Source organism: Chanodichthys erythropterus, chromosome 13 (assembly GCF_024489055.1).
Source record: "Chanodichthys erythropterus isolate Z2021 chromosome 13, ASM2448905v1, whole genome shotgun sequence".
NCBI classification, from domain to species: domain Eukaryota; kingdom Metazoa; phylum Chordata; class Actinopteri; order Cypriniformes; family Xenocyprididae; genus Chanodichthys; species Chanodichthys erythropterus.
This window is the reverse complement of record NC_090233.1, coordinates 4,646,184-4,670,456: the sequence shown is the minus strand read 5'-3', so window position 1 is coordinate 4,670,456 and position 24,273 is coordinate 4,646,184. Positions and strand designations below refer to the sequence as shown.

The 24,273-nt window shown below is 36.9% G+C and overlaps 1 protein-coding gene across 1 annotated transcript; it reads left to right on the top strand.

The window, feature by feature from the left end:
* The first annotated feature begins 2,749 nt into the window (after positions 1–2,749).
* Positions 2,750–14,961, top strand: gnaq (guanine nucleotide binding protein (G protein), q polypeptide). Its single transcript, XM_067405764.1, has 7 exons — positions 2,750–4,085; positions 4,754–4,938; positions 6,704–6,858; positions 9,004–9,132; positions 9,292–9,421; positions 10,907–11,060; positions 13,440–14,961. The coding sequence occupies exons 1-7, from the start codon at positions 3,950–3,952 to the stop codon at positions 13,628–13,630; spliced, it is 1,080 nt and encodes a 359-aa protein (XP_067261865.1). The 5' UTR covers positions 2,750–3,949; the 3' UTR covers positions 13,631–14,961.
* Positions 14,962–24,273: the final 9,312 nt, after the last annotated feature.

The window sequence follows — 24,273 nt, the reverse complement described above, 5'->3', positions numbered from 1 at the left end:
ACGGTTCCAGATTTCCCCCACTCTTACGATAGAGTAGGGAGGCCCCGCCCATGATGGAATCTGCTCTATTAGCTTAGCTCCTCCCCTGAATGAGCTGTACACAGACTGCCATGTTTATCTCCTTGTCAGAACATTTAACAGCAGCAATCAAATAAGAAATGTATTAAAGCTACTGAAGTTATTTAATCAAGAGCAGTTTTTTCTTTTGTTGTTTGATTCATATTAACAGCATTTACAGCAGTAGGTATATTATGCTTCTGTCACTTTAATAGATATCTAACATCCACATACAATTTCTTTCCCTGCTGTTTACGTTCACCGACTTTGTGTTTTTAGTTTAATACTCGCAGGACACAACGTCTGACAGACAGCTTTCTGTGCGCATGCTTGTGCACTCAGAAAACCATACATCACAAGTTTAAACTCTTATGGCTTTAAAACGCTTGCAAATAATTACATTTAATGATGAGAATTAAAGATGATAATCAAAACCAAACAGATATATTGTTCATTTTTGGCAGGGTATCTGAGGCACGAGTTGTACAGGCTCTGCCTTCTTCTGGAAAGTAGGGTGGGAAGCAGCAGCTCATTTGCATTAAAGATACTTGCACGAAAACAGCATGTTTTCCCTTCAAAAATGGGCATTTACAACATGGGATAATAAATGACCTGGGGGGTATTTTGAGCTGAAACTTCACAGACACATTCTGGCGACATCCGAGACTTCTATAACATCTTGTAAAAAGGGGCATAATAGGTCCCTTTGAAATGGATCTTGGTAGTTCTAAGAAAAATGTCTGCCATGTACTTCTATATTTTTAGCAGATTTACTAAATACTACTTAGTGTACTGCATTTTTTTTTTCTTAAAAGCAAGTCGTAATAGAATGAGGAATCAAGTGATTACTAAAATAACTAAACCAAAACTTAATAACCATACATACATATTTAAAAACAAAACTAATTTGAAATATTAAAGCTGCAGTCTAACTTTTTTTGGTTAAAAATGATCCAAAATCAATTTTTGAGCAAGTACATAACCAGCCAGTGTTCAAAACCATCTCCTTACCTTAGCCCAATTCACAACAGTCTTGTAATAATGTTTTATAATTTCAGTGGTACTAGTAGGATTTTGTGGGAAATATGAGCTTCCGCCATTCATCTTTGCGTCATTACATCACGTCTGTATACATACAAGAGTTCCGGCTAGCAGGCTACATCGTGTGTGTGTGTGTGTGGATGCAGCAGGTGGTGGATCGTTTGTAGCCTCTTCCTACAGCAGCTGAAATAATTAAACTTATCATTTTGATGGCAGTTTTTAATCCAGCAAGTTTAAAACGACAATCATCATTGACAACTGGTGTGTTGATAGACAACCCACACATTTATTTCATCCGTGCTGAGGAGCCATGCCGATGCACAACTCGCGTAAAGATGATAATTCCGCTAATAACTGCAATTTCAGGGTTCAAACAGAGATGGCGACATACAGGTAAACCTTATGGACTGCAGCTTTAACAAATTACTTTTTTTTTTACACTGGTACTAGTGAAAACTTGAATCCGATTAGAGCAGATTTTTTTAAGAGGTTAAGGTAATTTCATAAAATTTTCTTAAATTTATTTTATAGAACTAAAATATAAAAACAACTTAAAGGAACATTTTATGGCAGAGCAAACTTTTCAACGGTGTGAGAACATTTGTTTTACGTATTTGTTAATATTGGTAATACAATTTATAAAAAATAAAAAGTTTCACTAAAAATCAAATTTAGGTCAAGAAAAAAGCAGTCAGTGTAACTTCCCAACACAGGTAAAGTTGTTTTAGAGGTCTGACCAGCTTTTTGATCAACAAAAGAAATGTATACAGGATTTCTTTTGAAATGTCCTACATAGTTGGAAACTATTAATTATAAAAATCATGATGAGACGAAGTAAGACACTAGATCGATAGGTCAAGTTCCTAAATTATATCCTGTTGAATTATTGTCTTTATTAAAACTCTACTGTGGAAAGACAGTAAAAGGAAATTGTGTAATGATGCAAGGAAGTGTAAAAAGTCATGTAACTCTGTAATCAGTCAGCTGTCACTACCACAAAGTAAACCCGGAGAGGTTGATCAGGACAGATGTTGAGAAAAAGGGTTTATTTTGAAACTGATGTAATAGCAAAAATCCTGAAAGATTTTCATTAAATTCTTAATTAAATTCATATTCTGTTAGTAATTTAGTAGCTCCATGTAGGACAATTGTCTCCGATCTATGCTTTATGTTATTTTGGAATCATAAGAAAGGATTACGTACAAATTAAAATATACATGAATTTAAAATGTATTAAGATTCATCCACTGTCTGAAGTCTGAACTGAACGATTTTTATTTTTGTGTATATTAACCAGCTCCAAGTCTGCGCATCACAACTACACATTTCAAAATTCCATACTTTTCCAAACCTCTCTGTAAATTTTTCAGACCACATTTAACATAAATGGTTCATATAGCATTATAATTGTTATAGGCTATATTAGTCATCTGTAAATACTTTTATTTTGTTTTTTGTTTAATTGGTTTTCTTTAAGTAATAAAAGTGCTTACGTTATGATAAGAAATCTAAAACACTTTATAACCTGCATATATTCACATTTGACACGTAGGTTTGATACAGTTGATGTTGCACGATCACTGAACAGCAAAGTACAATCTGATTTAGATGATTGTTTGCTCCTTTATCTGTTGCTGGTTCAAGTGGCATTCGAGTAAACATTCTTTTAGTGAAGTTCAAAGGAGACTTGGTAGAGACAGTTTTGCTTAATGAAAATGTGTGCCTTTGCTTAGTTATAATAAATGTATTTTTAGAAATTCCTAATTTTATATTTTAAGTAGTCTGGAAGCATTTTTCCCTATCCTGTTTTCTTTTTTCCATACTTATTCAGACCTGGACATTACTCAAATCAAATTTCATTCTTTTCCGTACTTTTACAAACTGCGTAGGAACCTTGACAGGGAGTGGATGATGCTGATTTCTTAATTAACATTACATGTTAGCAGACCAAATCTGAATCATTTTAGCGATTCGGTTGGTTCGGACGGTTCCTTTTATTGAGTCGATTTCAATTACTGATTCATTTGAGTCATTTTACTCGTTACTTTTGTAGCAAAATATATGTTAAGGTAAATATTGGCGTTTGTGATTGTGTTATATTAATTTACATAGTTTGAAAACGCAAACTATTCGGTTTACTAACAAATTTCTTACAGTCTACTTATTCACAAACGCGTGCTAATCGGTTCGTTCGAAACATTAAGAGGAGTCGGTTCAAAAGAATGATTTGTTCACGAATCAGACATCCCTATTACAAATGGAAGAGCCGAGAGTCAAAATCGAGCCTTATTCCAAACTGGGATTTAAATCAACAGGAGTGAAGACCTCAATGGACTAAATTACACAGTTGCTTCACACGCCTGGATTCCTGTCCGCTGTACGAGAGTGTTGTAGCGTTCGCAACGTTCGGAAACGGCATTCCAAGGAATTGTCGGCCATATTCAGCGATACCACGCCCGGAGTGGAGACTTTTACACGGGGGCAACACCATTCATGCAAATAATCCACACCACAAGTTCACGGACAGCTTTTAACAGTCTAAAAAGGAACTATCACTGTATTGAAGAAAATCTTTAAATATCGAACACTAAATATATATATTTATATATATATAAAAAACAATGTGCAATGGAGTTAAGTCCAAAGGATCTATTGCTTTTGTGAGTGATCTAAAACACAGCTGAACCGCTTCAGGATTTCAGTCACTGACATTGGTTTGGATTCTCTCCTCAACGCGCTACAGGGAAACTCTTTCTCTTGCTTTATCTGAACGATTGCATTTGAGTTGGGACTGATGTTCTTTCAATGGAATTGCTGAAAAGCTCCTAATTGTAAATTGTTGCGGAGAATCATGACGCTGGACTCCATAATGGCGTGCTGCCTCAGCGAGGAGGCGAAGGAAGCTCGGCGGATCAACGATGAGATCGAGCGACAGCTCCGCCGCGACAAGAGAGATGCTCGGCGCGAGCTCAAACTGCTCCTGTTGGGTACGAGGTGCTTTCGTGTGACTCTACCAAACTTGCGTGCATGTGTCAAGGCGTAACAAATGCAAATAGTTGTGGTTTTACACAGGTATCTGATAAAAAACATTAATTCAAATAAGTTGTAACTGATTCAGTGTCTCAGACCACTGTCTTTCTTAGTGCAAAGTATAGATCTGCCCCCTAGATTTAAAATCTTATAAGCTAGACAGGTGGGACAACTGTTGCAAGTGTGGTGGGATGTGAATGTCTCCTAACATACTTGTGCTTCAGTGCTTGTGAACAAAATGTAAAATCTGATGCCTTTGTATTATTTTATTATTATAATCTTTTATATTCCTACCAGTTATCATCTTAAAGTGGTCAAGCTCTTTTTGGGAACATGACTGATAGTCATCCAGCCAGCCAGCTAGAATTAAGCAACCATGTTCCAAAACATGGCTACAACCTTTAACAACCTTATTGAAAACAGGCTCACTTAATTGATTTCTTAATGTAACTTATTATTAAACTATCCAAACACAATACATGGGAACATATTTGAAGTGATGATTCAAGCGAATCTGTGTATCGCTGGCATTCATGGGAAAGAACCATTCAAACAAACCGGTTTGTTCAATTTAATGGATTTTTCCACTGCTAACACTGCACTTTTCACATGTGTCCACTTTCAGGAACTGGAGAGAGTGGGAAAAGCACTTTTATTAAGCAGATGAGAATCATCCATGGCTCAGGATATTCAGAAGAGGACAGGAGAAGCTTTACTAAGCTGGTCTACCAAAACATCTTCACATCTATGCAGGCCATGATACGAGCAATGGACACTCTCCAGATCCTCTACAAATATGAACATAATAAGGTACAGTAATTTGTCGTCCCAATCACTCTTCCTTTTGTGACGTTTTTGTGGATTTATGCAAACTTTTAAAGGGTAAACCAAGGCATTCCTAGTGAAGAAATGTACGTTATACAGTACTGTGAATGTTACAGATTGGCATCTTTTTGCATCTTCGATAGTTCAGAGAAGAGAGTCATGGCTTAATGTGTCAGAGCAATTGTGCTGACTGCCACTGCTCCAAATGCATTTATGCGTATAAAACTACATACTGAAGTTCAAAATGATTAGGTGCCACTCAAATAACTTTGTCATGAAGTAGGTTAAACAGAGTCAAATACCCTGAGAGAGATACAATCACTTTGGCTAATCGTGTTGCCCAGGCTTAACACAATTACCCCTCCAAGCTATGAAATTAATTATACCATTTTACTGCCTTCCAGAAATGTGCCGTCTCGCTTTTTTTTTCCATTTGTAGATACCCCCCAAAGGCAAACCCATTTTCCATTGTGTGTAGTTAAAGTCTTATGGAACACCGCCTCAATCAAGTTCCATCTTATTGGGTCAGGTGAAGTGACAACTTTAGACAAATAGAACATTAACAAATTTGAGTCTCAAGTAAAATGGGTCAATAAAGTTGTAACCAGGTTACGTATAAGTGGGTTAGGATGTTACATTTAGTGTTGATTAGGGTACGGCGGGGCTAAAGGCACACTTTAAGAAAAATTGTGCTTTTCATTACTCTCAAAGTATATGATTGCAGGAAAAATATATAATGTTTGTATTGGACACTGGAGCAACATATTTTGTGTGAAATATAATATATAATATAAAAAAAAAATCATAAAGTGGTTAATTTTGTTTAAAAATCTTATAAATGTATGAGGTGTTGAGGGGGGCCTTTTACCCCATGTGTGGGTAAAAGGCACACAGTATTTATACAAAAACCTTAGCTAAAATAATGTTTTTTATTACGACTAGGTTAATACTTGTTCAAAAGAATCACTTTAGCAAAGTTTGTACTATTTTCTGTTTTTGTTAAATAAAATAATTCATTTTTGTTCAATAAATATACAGTCATTAAAATAGGCCTATGTGATATATATATATTTATTATATGAGATCCCATAATAGCCTATTTAATATAAGTAGTAACAATAAATTATATTTCAGTATATGATTGATATATTTTAAAATATGATTTTCTTTATAAATATGGGTATTATCTCTAAGATGGATACCCAATTTGATATATGATATTTGCTATGTGAATCTAACCATATCATGTCAAGAAATGGAAAAGTTAGCCAGCTATTCATTATCATGTTAATTATTGTGCTTTTTGCCCCAACAGCAGAGGCACTTTTTTACCCCAAATACCATACTTTTACATATTCTTCTGTTATTGAAAAACTGTTGCTTGAATTACCTTGAACAAAATTAAAAATCATTAAGAAGACCTTTGTCTGAAAATACAAAAATCAATTTAATGGATTCTTATTTGCTACTTTAATCAACAACATTTTAAAAAACATCAAATATTAGATCAACTTTGCGTTGCTGCCCGTGATCGCGTTAAGGATCAGACAAATTTGCACATGCATTTTGAAAAGCGGATATTTAGGAAAGTGATGCGGCAAGTTTTTGTGCCATCTAGTGGTTTAGAGGAAAATAAAATCAAAGGCGCCTTTAGCCCTATTGTACCCTACATCCCTTTGGCTGAAGAATCCGCTTCTTAAAATGGTTTTAAATACATTGCTTTGTTTTTAAATGCTTTTTCTCCTCACAGGCCAATGCAAACATTGTCAGAGAAGTAGATGTAGAGAAGGTCTTCTTGTTCGTCAACCCCTATGTAGATGCCATCAAGAGTTTATGGAATGACCCAGGAATTCGGGAGTGTTATGACCGGAGGAGAGAATACCAGCTCTCAGATTCCACAAAATAGTGAGTGCATCTTAAACCTGTCACCTTTCATAGGAAAGAAGATTCACATTGAGACCTCTCTAATGTGTGAGTTGTTTCTCCTACACACCAACAAGATTAAAGGTGCCGTAGAATGGAAAATTTAATTTACCTTGGCATAGTTGAATAACAAGTGTTCAGTACATGGAAATGACATACAGTGAGTCTCAAACACCATTGTTTCCTCCTCCTTATATAAATCTCATTTATTTAAAAGACCTCTGAAGAACAGGCGAATCTCAACATAACACCGACTGTTACGCAACAGTTGGGATCATTAATATGTATTTGCATATTCCAGCCCATGTTCAAGGCATTACACAAGGGCAGGACGTCTGGATGTGCACAGCTGAATCAACAGACTAAGTAAGCAAGCAAGAACAATAGCGAAAAATGGCAGATGGAGCAATAATAACTGACATGATCCATGATAACATGATATTTTTAGTGATATTTGTAAATTCTTTCTAAATGTTTCGTTAGCATGTTGCTAATGTACTGTTAAATGTGGTTAAAGTTACCATCGTTTCTTACTGTATTCACAGAGACAAGACTGTCGTTATTTTCATTTTTTTAAACCCTTTCAGTCTGTATAATTCATAAACACAACTTCATTATTTATAAATCTCTCCAACCGTGTGTAATGTTAGCTTTAGCCACAGAGCACTATCAAACATCCATTTTGAGGGTTATATTAGCTGTGTGAACTTTGTTTATTCTGTTTAAGGCAGTCGTGAGCTCAGGGGTGGGGAGCACGAGAATTTAAAGGGGTCGCGCGCTGAATCGGCGCATATTTAATGATGCCCCAAAATAGGCAGTTAAAAAAATGAATAAAAAAAAATCTTTGGGGTATTTTGAGCTGAAACATCACAGACACATTCAGGGGACACCTTAGACTTACATTACATCTTTTGAAAATGCATTCTACGGCACCTTTAAATGGAGAACAAATGAGGCTTAAAGTGAAGTCTTCTGCTTCTGATTTTTCTCGTTAGGAAATGGGCACCAATATTCTAATGTGCGTTCTTAGAGATCTTAACAATGTCTTGCATTGTCCTCAGATTTGCCAAGACACCAAAGTCTACACTCAAAAGTTCTCCTCAAAACATTTATCATCAAATTCTCCCAAGACCGAATGATCTGAGCTCTGCAGTTACTACAGTTTGTTTCAAAATTGATACTTAAATGAAATCTCTGAGAAATATTTTTCCTCTGAGCTGTAGGCTGGCAAGCAGTGAGTAAAAGTGAGTTTTTGCAGAAGATTTAACTAATATGCTAAACTAACATTTAATTCTGACAGTAACTCTGGGCTACCATATGAAATGTTCTGCACATTTTATATTCCAATGTACACAATCATTTGTTTTAAAAATCTGTTTCATTACCCTAGTGAAAAAATATATAAAATATTAAAACAAAAAAACAAAATATGCTATTGAGAATGGGGAATGTAAGGAAGTCCATTTCCATCCAATTTTTATTTATTTTAAAAGATAATAGTGAAATTATCTCGAAATGTTGACTTTTTTTTTCCTCACAATTGAGTTTATATCTCGCAGTTCTGACTTTATAACATGTAATTGCGAGTTATAAAGTCCAATTCTGATAAAAGAAGTCAGAATTGCGAGCTATAAAATCGCAATTGCGAGGAAAAAAAATCAGAATTGCAAATATTATTTTCTCAGATATAAGTTTTATATATTGCATTTAAGACTATTTCTCAGAATTGTGAGCTTAGAGATCTTTTATAACGCAACTGCAAGTTTATATCATGAAATTTTGAAAAAAAAAAAAAGTCAGAAATGCGAGATGTAAGCACGCAATTGTGTGAGGGAGGGGGGGGGGGGGACAGAATTGTGAGCTAAAAAGTTGCAATTACCTTTTTTATTTGTTATTCAGTGGCGGAAACAAGCTTTCATAGAAATGTGCTTAATTTGCTTGAAAATATTGAAAACAAACAAAATATTCTGCCTTTATCCTGAATATATTGCATATAATACTTTTTGTTGTTTGAGGTAAAATGCAACTCAGACACATTCTTGACAGGTTTTGAGATTCTTCCAAGTATTGCAGTAGAAAAACCTGGAGATTCCTCAGAATTGTGAAATGTTTGCTGTTTGTCTACAGTTACCTAAATTCACTAGATCGCATCACCAACCCTTCCTACATTCCCACCCAGCAAGATGTGCTCAGGGTGAGAGTGCCCACAACAGGCATCATTGAATACCCCTTCGACCTACATAGTGTCATATTCAGGTAAGTCTTCTCTTTACAGTTACTCTTCTAGTCAGGTGTTCATCTAGTATTGCACTGATACAAAATACTCAGTTTGACCAGTGTTCAGATGCCTTCATGATCCCAAACTGCTCCCAAAGCGTGTGACCTTTTAACCTCATGACCCCTCCTTCATTTTAGGATGGTGGATGTAGGGGGGCAGCGGTCAGAACGGCGGAAGTGGATCCACTGCTTTGAAAACGTCACCTCCATCATGTTCCTGGTAGCACTCAGCGAATATGACCAAGTTCTGGTCGAGTCTGACAATGAGGTAAATGAAGTACCAGCAGAGGGAGCCAAAGCTGTTACTTGCCACTTAAATTGCTTGCAGAACTTCTATATTTTTTTTTTTTTTTTTTAGCACAGACGTTTATTTGATCATATAAATGACATAATCCAATGTCATCTTTCTTTTTTCTTTTTTTTTTTTTGCTTTTTTAATAAGATTAAACAATTCCATACAGTGATTTTATACATGCATAGATGTCTTTTTTGGGGGTGAAGTGTGGATAACCATTAAGTGTAGCAAAGAAAAGAAAAATCTTAAAGTCCCCCTGTAGTAATAAATAATTTTATCCCTTAAAACTCAACTTTTATCGTCAAGATTACGTATTTAAATGTTTATTTCTTGTGAAAAAAATCTTAATGCCTTAAAATAGCTTGAATGAAACTCTACACCCTTGCCTCATTTAATATACACGGATCTATGAATATGATAATTAGCCCCACATCCACTTACTCGCACAAGTTCAGATGACCACTTGGTCAACTTACTGAGGTAAACGCAGTACAATGGTATTGCTTTTGACAATGTCGGACACATAAAGCTAATTAATAAGATTAGCATTTTGCTTGACTGTGTTATCAAACAGCTAATAATAATGTTATACAAACCATGTTCGCATTCACAAGTCATACAGCTGCCTTCTAACAATCAGTATCCTTACAAATGCTTTGAACAACTCGGAATGTCAGTGAAGAAAGGCATATAGTTCATCATAACATCGTAATATGCATCATACACCCGCCATGTTGTTAAATCTACCAAATTTTTCATATCAATGGAAAAAATACCAGAATAAACTTCTTTTGAGACTTCCTTGCGTGGTCAGTTAATGATATGCTAAAGCCCACCGGCACGTTGATGTGATTGGTTACAAAGTAGTCAGAAACACCAGCGATTTCAAACACAGGGGGACTTTAATGAAAGCATGACATTCTTGAAAAAAATATTTAAACTGTGTGGCATAATCTTTTTAAATTATTTCTTGCAATATTATATTCTTATTTCTTACAGAATAAAAAGTAGTAAAGCTGTTTTAAAATATTGCTTGGAATAATTCAATCTGCAAAATCAATACCCTCAAAATTCATTGTGGAAACCAACATGCAGGTGGCCATTTGTTGAGTGACAACAAACTTTTTTTTTTTTTTTTTTTTAATACACACACCACTTGACTTTTTTTTTAAATGAAAGTTTTGTACCTGCGTATACTGAACGTATAAAAACTGTCTTTGGCTGTCTCAAAACTCTGGTTGAATGATGTGATCATGTAACCAGTAGAGAGTGAACTACTTTTCTTTCTGAACTTTAAATGGCAAGCTGGCAAACTTTAGCAATGCTTGAATGAAAGCACTTTTATTTTTTTCTGAAATTGTCAGAAGCGGTGAACTGAATGTTAGTGTTGATTGCTGGACTAAAGTAGGACTAAAATAACCACTGAAATGGCCCTGTTATGTTATTTTTCCCCCACAGAATCGAATGGAGGAAAGCAAAGCATTGTTTAGGACGATAATAACATACCCCTGGTTCCAGAATTCATCAGTTATTCTTTTTCTGAACAAGAAAGACCTTTTGGAAGAGAAAATAATGTTTTCACATCTTGTAGATTACTTTCCTGAATATGATGGTAGGTTTAAAAATACTTTGTTGTTTTTCAAATCTGTTTTCTGAGATTTGAAAAGGAATGAACTGATGCTCTTAATAATCAGTTTGCTGTTTACCTATGTCAATTTATGATCCATTATGTAGCTTTTTATGTAGAGTCTTTCTGTGGTGCTTGCTAAAGCATTGCTAATACTAGTGCTCATACTTTAAAGCCTTGTTCAGACTGTCAGTCCAAATCCTATCCTATTAGTATCCGATCAGATTTAGCAAGTGTGAACGCAAAAAAATCACAAGAAATCCATTTCAAGCTACAATCATTTGTGGGTTGAAATTCTATTCAAATCTCATTTTTGGAAATCCATTTCAATCTGACTGCTCTGATCAGATTTCGAGTAGCTTTTCTGATTATGCGTCACTTTCTCACGTAAAATAAACACAGCAGACGTTGCAGAAACAAGGTTGCGTTGTGTTGTTGTCAATGTGCAGGTCACGCAGAAAATTATAATATAATGGAGACATCTCTGTGGTCCAGTGATGGGATGTCTTCACTCTTCAGCACAGAATAAAGCCACTCATAAAAGCTTCCATTTCTGTTGCTGCTTCATTAGTAGTCCAGCGCTACACATTGTCATATTCTAAAGGCAGAAACACATCAAGCCGACGGTCGGCCAGTTTTTGTTCAAGTTTTCTCAGTGTGTTCCACACCGTTGGCTGAAGTTGGTCCTCGTTGGCTTTTTTTCAGCTGATTCCGTGTGTCGGAGCTTGTCCATCGAGCCATCTGATCATTCTGATTGGCTCAGCTTCTGCCACCTGCTGATTCGGAAAGGCATTACATCTTAAACAGGCGCAGAACGGACGTGCTACTTGGCCGTCAGCTTTCGAGCGATGGTTTGGTGTGTCAGGACAACTTTGGACCCAGGCGCTGCCGACGTGATCCAACCCCGCAGTCTGCTTTCGTCACCACTTGTTTGTCGGCGTCGGTGGTGTTCCTGCCTTGAGACAACTTTGCCAACCTACCAATGCAACATCATTGGCATGGAAACCAACACGGGTGTTCTGGAAAACAAAAGAAAGCCGTGAGACGCACATCAGATCCGAACAGTTGCGATACATAGTGTACAGTCAATAATTTCAATCCGATTCCAGTCGGATACACACATAATCAGATTTGAACTGACAGTGTGAGCATATTCTAAGTTAGAGGTTATTTTTAAGTGCCCCTATTATGGATTTTTGAAAATTACCTCTCATGTAGTATGTAACATCTCTAAGTGAATGAAAAATATTTTAAATCTAAAAGTGCACCGTATATAAAGTTGTCTCAAAGTAAGGCCATGTCCACACTAATACGTTTTCGTGTGAAAAAGTAAATTTTTCTCTCCGTTTTGGCCTTCCGTCCACACTGAGACGGCGTTTTAAGTCAATGAAAACATAGCTTTTGGAAAACGCTCTCCAAAGCGGATACATTTGAAAACGCCGTCGTAGTGTGGACTGTGAAAACTGAGGCTTTTGAATACTATGATGCATTTTTAGTCATGTGATGCAGTCATATGACCAATTCAGCCAAGACACGTCTCCCAGTCTACATTCTCGCTTGCTTTGGCCACTTTAATACTCCTGTGTTACTCGCAGCAACAACTCCACCACACTGTCGGTCCATTTAAAAAAAACTCAGTGCCTTTCCTCGACATTGCCTCAAAGTTTCAAAGAGCCGGAAAGTAAATAAACACCTAGCGGGAATGACGCAGGTCGAAGCTTTACTCATGCGCAGTAGGGGGATGTAAGCGTTTTCATACGTTTCAGTGTGGATGAGCAACTTTTGGAAAACGTTTAAAAATATATCCAGATTAGTGTAGACGTAGCCTAAGAGTAGACTCCGAGTCAATTAAACGAGTCGTTTGTAAAATGAATCCCTAGCCGTTTCGTTGTGACGTCACAACGAAACATTAACATATTGTCCGTCTGCTTATCGCTCGCACAGACACCAGGGAAATTCATTTTTTCAATAATACCACAGCAGCTTGGCTAACGTAACGTATTGATAGCTGTCATTCAGTTATGGCAATAGGCGCGGTGAATGCAGTAGACCAATCACAAAGGATTGGGCCATCTGACCAATCGGAGCAGTGTAAGCTCACGGAAAGGAGGGGTTTAGAGAGACTGATTCTTTGAACTGCTTCTAACGAATCGTTTACCAATAATTGAGAACTGAGGTGAAATTAAATGTATATTATGAGAAAACAAAAGGGTTTTTTGACCTTGCATGCATGTAAACCGGTTGTAGGAGACACCCAAAACAATTTTAGGAACCCTTAAAAAGGCATAATAGGGGCACTTTAAGTAAAATCTCAGATGATTTTCAGGATGACCAAGTTAACCAAGATCTATTTTCCTCTCCAAGGAGCCCAGAGAGATGCTCAAGCCGCACGGGAATTTATCCTGAAGATGTTTGTCGACCTGAATCCAGACTCGGAAAAAATCATTTATTCTCATTTCACCTGTGCCACTGACACGGAAAACATCAGATTCGTGTTTGCTGCTGTCAAGGACACCATCTTGCAGCTCACACTGAAGGAATACAATCTAGTCTGAACGACGTTTGGTTACGGCATACGTCATCGTCTGGCCTGGTTAAAGGACTCATCAGTCTGCAGCTAGAGTCTGCTGTGAGCCATTAAAGTCTGCTTTAATTGTTTGACAAGTCGGTCATCCCTGATTCTGCTCCATGAATTTGGACATTCTATCTATGAACTGTAACACAAGCTGCTCACTACTTTATCATTATTTATTTGCACCTCGCAGCTACTTCACAGGATTCAACTTGAATGCTATTTTTCCATTTTAATGAAAATGTATGTTGTTGAACTTTTTATCACAGATGAAATGATTTCTTTTAGTTTAAGGTTTATTCTGTAGCAGGTTCTTTTTGGTTTAAGTTGTACACATTGAGTGATAGATGTTATGGAGATCTCTCCGCCTTGGACATATTAAGTATTCTGTGTGGTGCAAGAGGTCATTAGAAGGCAATGAAAAGTACTTATTTGGTTTTGTCACGTGGTAGAGTCAGAGTAAGCTTAGTAGATAAGAGTGTTTTTTACCTTTCACAGCACATGCATTGGTGAAGAATAGACAACAGCTAGATTACATTTAACATTTAAAAGTGCCAAAGTTCTTGTAATGTGGTTGTTTTATGTATTGCCAAACTAATAATCATACCACAGGCAATAAGTTGGCCTTGCCAGTATCATTTATTTCTATACCATGCCAGCTCTTTGTATTTTCTCATTGTCTTTTCAGAAAAGATGATGGCATACCTGCTGTTCACGACCTGTCCATCAAGCTTGAACAATGTGCCAAGAGATGATTTCTGTGCAATCATCCTTATCTTAAACTACAAATTTGCCATTCAGAGATTTTCTGTAGCACTTGCATATGTTTTTAATTTATTTTTATTTTTTTTATAAATTAGGCAACAAGTGAGCCAATGATGCTCTTACTGGTATTGTACTGACTTTACAGTGTGGTTAGTGTGGTGTAATCAAGCTTTGGTCAATATTTGCTGTTGTTTTTAAAGAATGAGGATTTGTAAATATCGTGTGATTAGATGCGTGTCAAACTAATGAATGTTTTGTGTTCAGCCAAGAGTAAAGGACCAAATTGTTGTTTGTTTTTTTTGGGGGGTGATGCTGACGTTGACGCTGACAATTGTGTGGTTTGCATAGTATGGACAATGGATGATGTCTGGATGATTTTCTGCTTCAAAACTTTTTTTTGCAATAAAAGGCTGCTATTTTAGAGAGAAGTGTATAATATAGTGTATAATGTAATAAAAACCCAGAATGTCCAGAAGGTGGGAAAAAGAAAGAAAATAAATAAAAAATATATATATATACACAGTGCCCTCCACAATTATTGGCACCCTTAGTAATTATGAGCAAAAGCAGCTGTGAAAATAAATCTGCATTCACAAAATTCTAACCTTTCATTAAAGGAAAATAATTGGAAGTGGGGGGAAACTCACATTATGAAATAAATGTTTTCTCCAAAACACGTTGGCCACAATTATTGGCACCCTTTTATTCAAAAATTTTTGCAGCCTCCTTTTGCCAAGATAACAGCTCTCAGTCTTCACCTATAATGCCTGATGAGTTTGGAGAACACCTGACAAGAGATCAGAGACCATTCCTTCATGCAGAATCTCTCCAGATCCTTCAGATTCCCAGCTCCATGTTGGTGCTTCTTCTCTTCAGTTCACTCCACTCATTTTCTTTAGGGTTCAGGTCAGGGAACTGAGATGGTCATGGCAGAAGCTTCATTTTGTGCTCAGTGACCCATTTTTGTGTTGGATTTGATGTTTGTTTTGGATCACTGTCCTGATGGAAGATCCAACCACAGCCCATTATTGGATTTCTAGCAGAAGCGGTCAGGTTTTGATTTTTTTATCTGTTGGTATTTGATAGAATCCATGATAACATGTATCTGAACAAGATGTCCAGGACCTCCAGCAGAAAAACAGGCCCACAACATTAAAGATCCAGCAGTATATTTAACAGTGGGCATGGGGTACTTTTTATCTATGTGTGCACCAAACCCATCTGGTGGGTTTGCTGCCAAAAAGCTCTTTTTTTTAGCTCTGTTTTTAGTTTCATCTGACCATAGAAGCCGGTCCAGTTTGAAGTTCCAGTCTTGACTGACAACTGAATATGCTGGAGATTGATTCTGGATGAGAGCAGAGGATTTTTCTTGAAACCCTCCCGAACATCTTGTGGGGATGTAGGTGCTGTTTGATATTTTTTTTTAGGCTTTCTGAGAGTCAAGACTCAACTAATCTCTGCAATTCTCCAGCTGTGATCCTTGGAGAGTCTTTGGCCACTCAAACTTTCCTCCTCACCGCGCATTAGGGCGATTTAGACACACGTCCTCTTCCAGGCAGATTTGTAACATCTTTAGTTAATTGGAACTTCTTAATTATTGCCCTAATAGTGGAAATGGGGATTTTCAATGCTTTAGCTATTTTCTTACAGCCACTTTCTATTTTGTGAAGCTCTACAATCTTTTGTTGCACATCAGAACTATATTCTTTGGTTTTTCTCATTGTGATGAATGATTACGGGGATTTGGCCTTTGTGTTTCCTCATGTTTATTCTCCTGTGGAACAGGAAGTCATGGCTGGACAATTTCATGTTCATGATCACCCTGTTGTGCTAAAAAAATGTAAATATGAATGGGAATATACTTCAGAGATATTTTACTCATAAGAATTACTAGGGGTGCCAATAATTGTGGCCAACATGTATTGGAGAAAAACATTTATTTCATAATGTGAGTTTCCCCACACTTTCAATTGTTTTCCTTCAATGAAAGTTTAGAATTTTGTGAATTTTTTTTAATGAAAGATCAAAAGGATAAACAATGCAGATTTATTTTCACAGCCGCCTTTGCTCATATTTACTAAGGGTGCCAATAATTGTGGAGGGCACTGTATATATATATATAATATACAGTGCCCTCCATAAGTATTGGGACAGTAAAGACAAAATTGATCTGTTAGCTGTGGTGTCAGGACATTTACAAATATGATTAAAAGATAAATATGAGGCAGAAGTACAGAATGTCACATTTTATTATTGGCTGTTTCAACACGAAATGTTTTTCCAATTAAAAAGAACAGCACTTTTAGAGTTTCATCCCTCTGCCTAATGTGAGCCTAAGTATTGGGACAGTTTAACTAAATGGTTTAGGTAAATGTAAATGTGTAAAAGCTAAAGTTTAATTGTAAATCCCTTGCAAGCAATCACAGGAGTGAGTCTGTGAGCCATAGACATCATCAGACTCTTGGGGCCTCATTTATAAAATGTTGTGCAGAAACCGTCCTAAATTTGATCTTGCGATCATTTCTCCAATGTGCTTATGTGTGATTCATAGAATGAACGTACACACAAAAAATCTATAAATCGCAAATGATCTTGAACTTGTGCGCAGCTGAATGGTTTCAGCTCTCTGCATTTTAAAAGACACTAAATTATTGTGATTTACACATAAAAGATCAGCAGTCATCGTCCAAATCCTTAGTGAGCTGCAAGAATAGCTTAGATTTACAAAAACCTGCAGTAATCTGACCAGGAAAAGTGCGTACATCTGCTCAGACCCTGATGTGGCTCTAAGCACTTTTCCACGTCAAAGACCGTTTTTATAAATATGAGCGTTGGTGTGGATTTAAGCGTACACACACACACTCTAAGATCAAATCTGTGTGTATGCACGCTTTATAAGTGAGGCCCCTGGTTTCACACTATGAAATGCTTTTCCAGGCCTTAATGCATCCATTTTCAATGGTTGCTTGTTTTGGGGAGTTTCTGCCTTTAGTCTTCTCTTCAGCTGGTGAAATGCTTGTTAAATGGGATTTAAATCTGGATATTGACTTTGAATGTCCAGTTTGGAATGTTCTGAAAAAGATAGATACCACTTGCAAACTTCAGCAATCAACAACGACCAGGTCAGCTGAGAGAATCAACAGCAGTTGATGATAGACAAATTACTATGAAAAAACACTAAAACAACTCAGTAAGATCACCAGCAACCTCCAGAAAACTGGGGTGATGCTCTCACAATCTGCTGTTTCCAGGAGACTTCACCAACAGAATTACAGAGGATACACTGCAAGATCAAACATCTGATCAGTACCAAAGGAAAACCAATTAGAATTTGCAAAAACACACAGAGATGAGCCAGTAGAGTTTTAGAACGGTTATATGGACCGATGAGATGAATATTAACCTTGGTATGGAGAAAAAAAAATTAAACTGCAAATGATCCAAGGCATACAAGCTCATCTGGAAAGCATGGTGGAGGTAGTATCATGTCATGTCATGTCTGCCTCTGGAACAGGCTCACTAATCTTTATTGATGACTCATTCAATGATGGCAGCAGAAGAATGAATTCAGAAGTGTGCAAAAGAATCTTGCCTACCATTGTTCAAGAAAATACCACCAGACTCACTGGGAAGTGCTTCATATGGCAACAGGACAATGACCCAAACACTAGTACTGCCAATTCAATCGAGGAGATTATCATGGTAAAGAAATTTTGGGTCTTAGATTGGCCTCTAAGTCTCCAGATTTAAATCCTATTGAACAAGCATTTCACCATCTGAAGAGGAGGCAGCGTTATTATTTTATCCCTTAAAACTCACCTTTGATTACCAAAATGACATATTTAAAAAAAAAAAATCAAGTGAAAAAAATTTCTTCATGCCTTAAAATAGCTTGAATGTAACTCTACACCCTTGCCTCAATTAATATACAGAGATCAATTAATATACACAGATCAATGAATATGCAAATTAGCCCCGCCTCCACTCGCTCACGCCAGCTCGGAGAGTATACTGTTACTATAGTGTTGAGCAATTTGTTGTTTGTTTTGTGGATAGAAAAAAGCTTGCTTCGCTTCGTATATTAAGTTTAACAGCTGTGCGACTGAACTGCTAATTTTTTCTGATGCTTAAATTGTGTTTTAAATTATGAATTGGTAAAATGCCTTTGCAAAACAGTCTGAATCCACTTGCATTCTTTTGGACTGCTCTCTCACTGAATCACCTGAAGCGATTTCTCAGTAAAACAGACAGTATCGAGAGAAAAAGTAGCTGTTTTCCTCTGTGAACATGCGCTAAATGGATGTTTGACAATTTCGTTGCTTTTTGGAGATTTAAAAAAACATTCAGATGAAATCCTGCAGGTGCCCGTGCCTTCTCCGTACATTAAATAAATCCACATCCTTGAATGAGCGTGGATTTCCAGCGTACTTGAAGTTATCAGATCCATTCCAGAGGCAGCCAAAATCAGAATTTATATCAAACAGCTGATAATGTGTTGCTAATGTTACACACACCATTCCCGTTCTTCATCTCAGACAGTCAGACAGCTGCCTTCTAACAATCAGTATCCTTACAAACACTTTGAACAAATCAGAACATAAGTGGAGAAAGGCATATAGTTCATCATAACATCGTAACAGACTCGCTATATTGCTAAATCTACACAATTTTTCATATAAACAGAAAATATACCGGGATAACCTGGCTTCTCTCGAGACTTTCCTGCTTCAGAGCAGTCATAGTTAATCATATGGTAAAGCCTGCCGGCACATTGTTGTGATTGGTTACAAGGTAGTCTGTGACATCACAAACACCCACGATTTCAAACCGTCTTTGGTTTACTGCAGTTTCAAACATAAAATACTCAGCAATGGTGCTGACTTATGAATTCGCACATGGTTTGTCTTAAAGCATATTAAAACACTACATAGACATATAAACAACATTAAAAACTTTTCACCACAGGGGGTCTTTAAAGGCCTGAAAAAGCATTTTAAAGTGTGAAACCAAGAGTCTGGTGATGTCTATGGGTCACAGACTCACTCCTGTGATTGCTTGCAAGGGATTTACAACTAAATATTAGCTTTTACACTTTTAAATTTACTTTACTTGAGTTAAGATAATTTTGTTTAAATTAAGGATTGCAGAAATAAGTACACCCTAGATTTAATTCAACAAATGTGTAATATTCTAGTACTTAGTATAAGTACTAGAATATACTGCTCTGACCCTTCTTGGCACGGAGTGTACAAGTTCATGACAAATTGTCACATTTGTCCTGGATGATGAGCTCCTTAAATGCCCTGATCTTTAATGGGGAGTGTTGCTCAACTTGTCTTTACAGAATCCACCAGAGGCGCTCAAGAGTGTTAAGATTGAGTGCAATACATGTCCACAGAAGGTTTTTCACCTTGGGAGAATGCATATTCTCATTGTCATGTTGAAAAAATGCCCAACAATGCGAGGAATGAGGAAAGGGTAACATCATCTGTTTCAAGTTTGTGTATTAAATTACACAGTGGTGTGGGAATTCATGACAGCATTGATAAAGTACAACTCCCTCACACCTTCAGCATTCATACATCCCTATATAAGAGCTTTACTACCACTGAACTGTACTGTGGGAACCAGGCACTTCTCACTGTACTCCTCCTCTAGCAACACCATGACATTTTGGATGCTGTTCAATCCAAAATGATTGATTTGGTCTCTTGAGACCAGAGTATTGATTCCCAGAATCCATATTTTGTAAATATGGGCTTTGGAAATGACTAACTGACTTTATTGTGCTTTGGCTACAGTAGGTAGTTCCAGTGAGAACAACAACCATGCATGTCATTTCTGCAGGCTGCATCTTACTCTGTGAGATAAACAGTCACTCTTTTCATAGCTTTTGCTGGCTCTGTGACACTCACTTGGTATTTCTCCTGCTCATTGTCTAGCAAAAAAAAAAAAAATCCCTCATCACTAAATGAAAGCTTAAAATGAAGGACTGATTATTACAGGGGCCTTGTCAAAAGGTTTATTTTTTTGGAATTTCTGTGTTACTTTTGCTATATTTTCACACTGATTTGGTAATCCTCTTGTACCACTGTCCTCTTTTGTGCTAAGAAATAAGTCTCCTGACAGTTCACTCTGCTGTTGTCAGCATTAAGTCTGAGAATGATTCAGTGGGCTATATAACACTTTTAATTGTCAAGAAATTACTTCTCTTTAAATGTTTTGGTTCAACATACTTACCTGTTGATCAAACATTGCCTTAAACTTACACCAGAAAATTTTTATTTCATTTTATTTAGTAACTTTTAGGAGGGCATACTCATTTTTTGCTACACAACATTTTATCACCTTGATAAGAAAATCTTATTTTCCTGAATAATTTTGACATGCTTCTTTGGTATTTGATTAAGCAGACTTGCTGGAACATTATATCTCTAAAGAACCCTAACATGTCTTCTAAGTAATTGAGTAATTGCTGACTTACTTACTCATCTATGCTGTGCACTGTGTGTGTGTGTATATATATATATATATATATATATATATATATATATATATATATATATATATATATATTTATATATATATATATATATATTTATTACACACTTAAGCCAATTGCAATTAAAAGGAAAGGCATAGCATTACAAAAAATAATCAAACCAATTTATCAAACCATTATTTTAAGAAAAGGTAGCAGAACAACACTTTGCAAGTTTAAGTTTGACTGGTGTCCATACATCAAACAGTCAAACTCTACATTCACTGCATACCAGATCTGTGTGTCAGTTCAGTTCATTAGGTTAATAAATCCTCCTAATGATTTAACTGCACAGTGTTTAAAAACAGGTTACAGAACAGGCTTGCTGGAATGAGGCATCTCTTCTTAGATTATTGCAATAACAATGCTTCTGATTTAAATTTCAGAACACACTGGACTGAATCAAGTACTTATAATAGGTTTAACAGTTTAATACGTTCTGGACTAGACTGGACCTATTACTCAGGCTATATAATAGCATGTTTTTGTTCATACTTCCTCATTCCATCCCAAAACATTGCATAAGTGTGCTGTGACACAAGACACCTAAAACTCTCAAGTATACAGCCTGTTCCCACAGCAGAACTCAAGTTTCACAAAGGATGTTTTATTTTTTAGTTCTTTACAAAATCATCTTCTGCTGCTTTAAAAGCAGTATGATAATCAGAAGAACCTGTAGTTCATGAGCTAGACAGGACATGCCCTTTGACAAAACTTATAAGACAACACCTTAACTGCCACAAATATCTCTTACTAGCCATGAAATTGTGTTTTGCATAATTTTCATTAAAATGTGTTTTTGTCTTTATGACAATGTTTTTTTCTGCATATTTGTGGCAAACAGCACAGGTCATTGGGTCACTCTTGTAGTATCATAGATGAGCCAGTTTGTTTATGTCAGAAAACATGATAACATTGTGATTTTGTTCCTCATATTTTCATTTGGGAGATATGAGGAATATTTCACATATGTGTCACGTAGCATGTAATTCTGTGCTACGTTAACAAACTCCTTTTATTCAAAATAATTAAATAAATATAAAATAAAGTTCTGGATTTATTTTTCTTTCCAAACAAAGTTTAACTTCATATAGGACAGGGGTCTCAAACTCAAATTGGCGGGAGGCCATTTATGTGATTGACACCTCATAGGAGGGCCATATTAACATTCAAGCGCAAGAAAGCGCAACATTTCAGAAAATTTACTTTCCTTTGCATTATTTCTCATCTACTTTCATTAGGCCTACTAAAATGTTTTTATACCTATACTATAAATATTTTATTTACCTTACTAAATGTAAACAGCAGTGTCTCTCTGATTGTTACAGAGTGTAATATAATTATATAATACTATTATTAATATAATACTACTAATATAGCCTACTAATATAAAACTATTAATTGCAATAGTCTGGTGCAACTTCTCACATCCAACAAGGTGCATGGAATAAAAAAAATGTGTAATTTAGGAACAAAACCAGCAAAACTTGTGGCGTGGAGGGGTCAGAAATAAACAAAAAACTGGAGCTATATATATCAACTTTATTTTGTCAAAAAATAAAAATCTCTCATTGTTACATGATACATTATTAGTTTTTAACATTTAGTGGAAGTATTTTCCCTTACTTTATGTTAGCTTAAATAACATTAAAATCTTGCACTGAACAACACTGTACTGAACAAATACAATCCCTGAATACATTTGTACACTCTTCTGTTTCTTGACAGACACCTGGCAGCGCTTGCGCTCACACAGCTGAGACACATTTGTCCAAGATGCCGTTTGAACATCGGTAACGTTTAATGGCTGCATTGGACGCGTTTCGCTGGTTTTAAATCGACGCTCGTGACTTAAAGTCGAGTGCTTCTACTGTGATTTAGGCAAGCGCGCTCATAATAGAAGCGACGCGGTAGAGAGCGCGGCTCATGGTTGCATAGCAACGACAGACGCCACTGGAGCAAAAGCGCATTGGAAAGGAGAATGCGGCGCGGCCGCTTATGTGACGCGATATGTGAATGCCCCTTAGAATGGCGATTTTTTCTTTGCATATCAGTCAGGTAGCAACTAGGGAATAATAATAATTTAGCGGACCGGATTATGTTTTATTTTTGAGATTAGTTGCGGGCCGGGTAGAGGGGGAGGGCGGGCAGTAAATGGCCCGTGGGCCGGCAGTTTGAAACCACTGCCATAAGTGATAACAAAATAAAACAAAAGTTTCAGAATAACTCACGGGCCGCACTAACAACAAACTTTGATGTCAGGTGGGGGGCCACAAAATATCATCCCGGGCTGCGAGTTTGAGACCCCTGATATAGGATATAAACATTTTTGGATTCCCCACTCATTGGTCATGGACAGTAACGTATCGGTTACTAACATAATCTCGGTTCATTGAGATAGATGGAAATTCCCCTAGTAGAGTGGGCCTTCACTTCAATTAATAAGGCATTACAGACCTAGCGATGCGTAGGCCAGCGCAATCGCATCCACATTTTTTTTTGTCACCAGCAGCCCTTTGGTGCAGCCTCCGAAGCACATGAAAAGCTGCTCCAAGAGCCGGAAGTAGCTGGAGTGCTCAATGTACACTTGATGTACAACTGATGACGAACCAGGCACAGCAAGTACAACAACTGCTCATCCGCCGAGTCAGGTAGAGCTGTCAAATTTATAATCTGTGCTCTAAATGGAGTGGAGAGCGCTTAAGGATGACCTTACAGTCATTCGGTCCAACCTCAAGACAGAATGCACAAATGGAAAGCACCTGCAGGTCTCCAACTTTACTTTACCGAGGCTAGTGCCAGCAATACATTGGTTTTAAGTAAGAACACCCACAGGTCGACTGACTGTAATGGCTCAAACAAAGAGCTTTGAAGGGTCCTCAGAATGGTGTACATGTCCCAAGTCAGAACCATATGGGGGCAAGGTGAGTTTAGCCTTCGGGTCCCTCTAAGGAACTTAGCAATGGGGCGTGGTACAGTATGCTACAATAGATTGAGGGTGCTAGATTGAGCTGCCCGCTTGGGAGAGGAGAACCCTCTGCAACAGAATATGCCAGGGAGCCACCATCAGCAGCTGCACCATGCCGGGGAACCACTACTAGCTCTGCCAGAGCAGGGCCACCAGGATTAACTTTCTTAACCCTTTGATGCACAACATGGGTCAAAAATGACCCGGCTGAGTTTTTATTTTCTATATCTTTGCAAGAAATTATTTTAATCATTCAGTATTCCAGGTATTCCTCAATTAACTTGTTTTTGATCATCACAAATCCTCATTTTAATTTTTTCTTTCTTACTTTTTTAATAAAAATCATTTTTGT

Bases quoted from the DNA above. Each gene is read 5' to 3' on its own strand.
- gnaq (XM_067405764.1), top strand. From the start codon at position 3,950: ATGACGCTGGACTCCATAATGGCGTGCTGCCTCAGCGAGGAGGCGAAG. The intron at 4,086-4,753 runs GTACGAGGTGCT...GTCCACTTTCAG, and splicing joins GCTCAAACTGCTCCTGTTGG to GAACTGGAGAGAGTGGGAAA. The intron at 6,859-9,003 runs GTGAGTGCATCT...GTTTGTCTACAG, and splicing joins CTCTCAGATTCCACAAAATA to TTACCTAAATTCACTAGATC.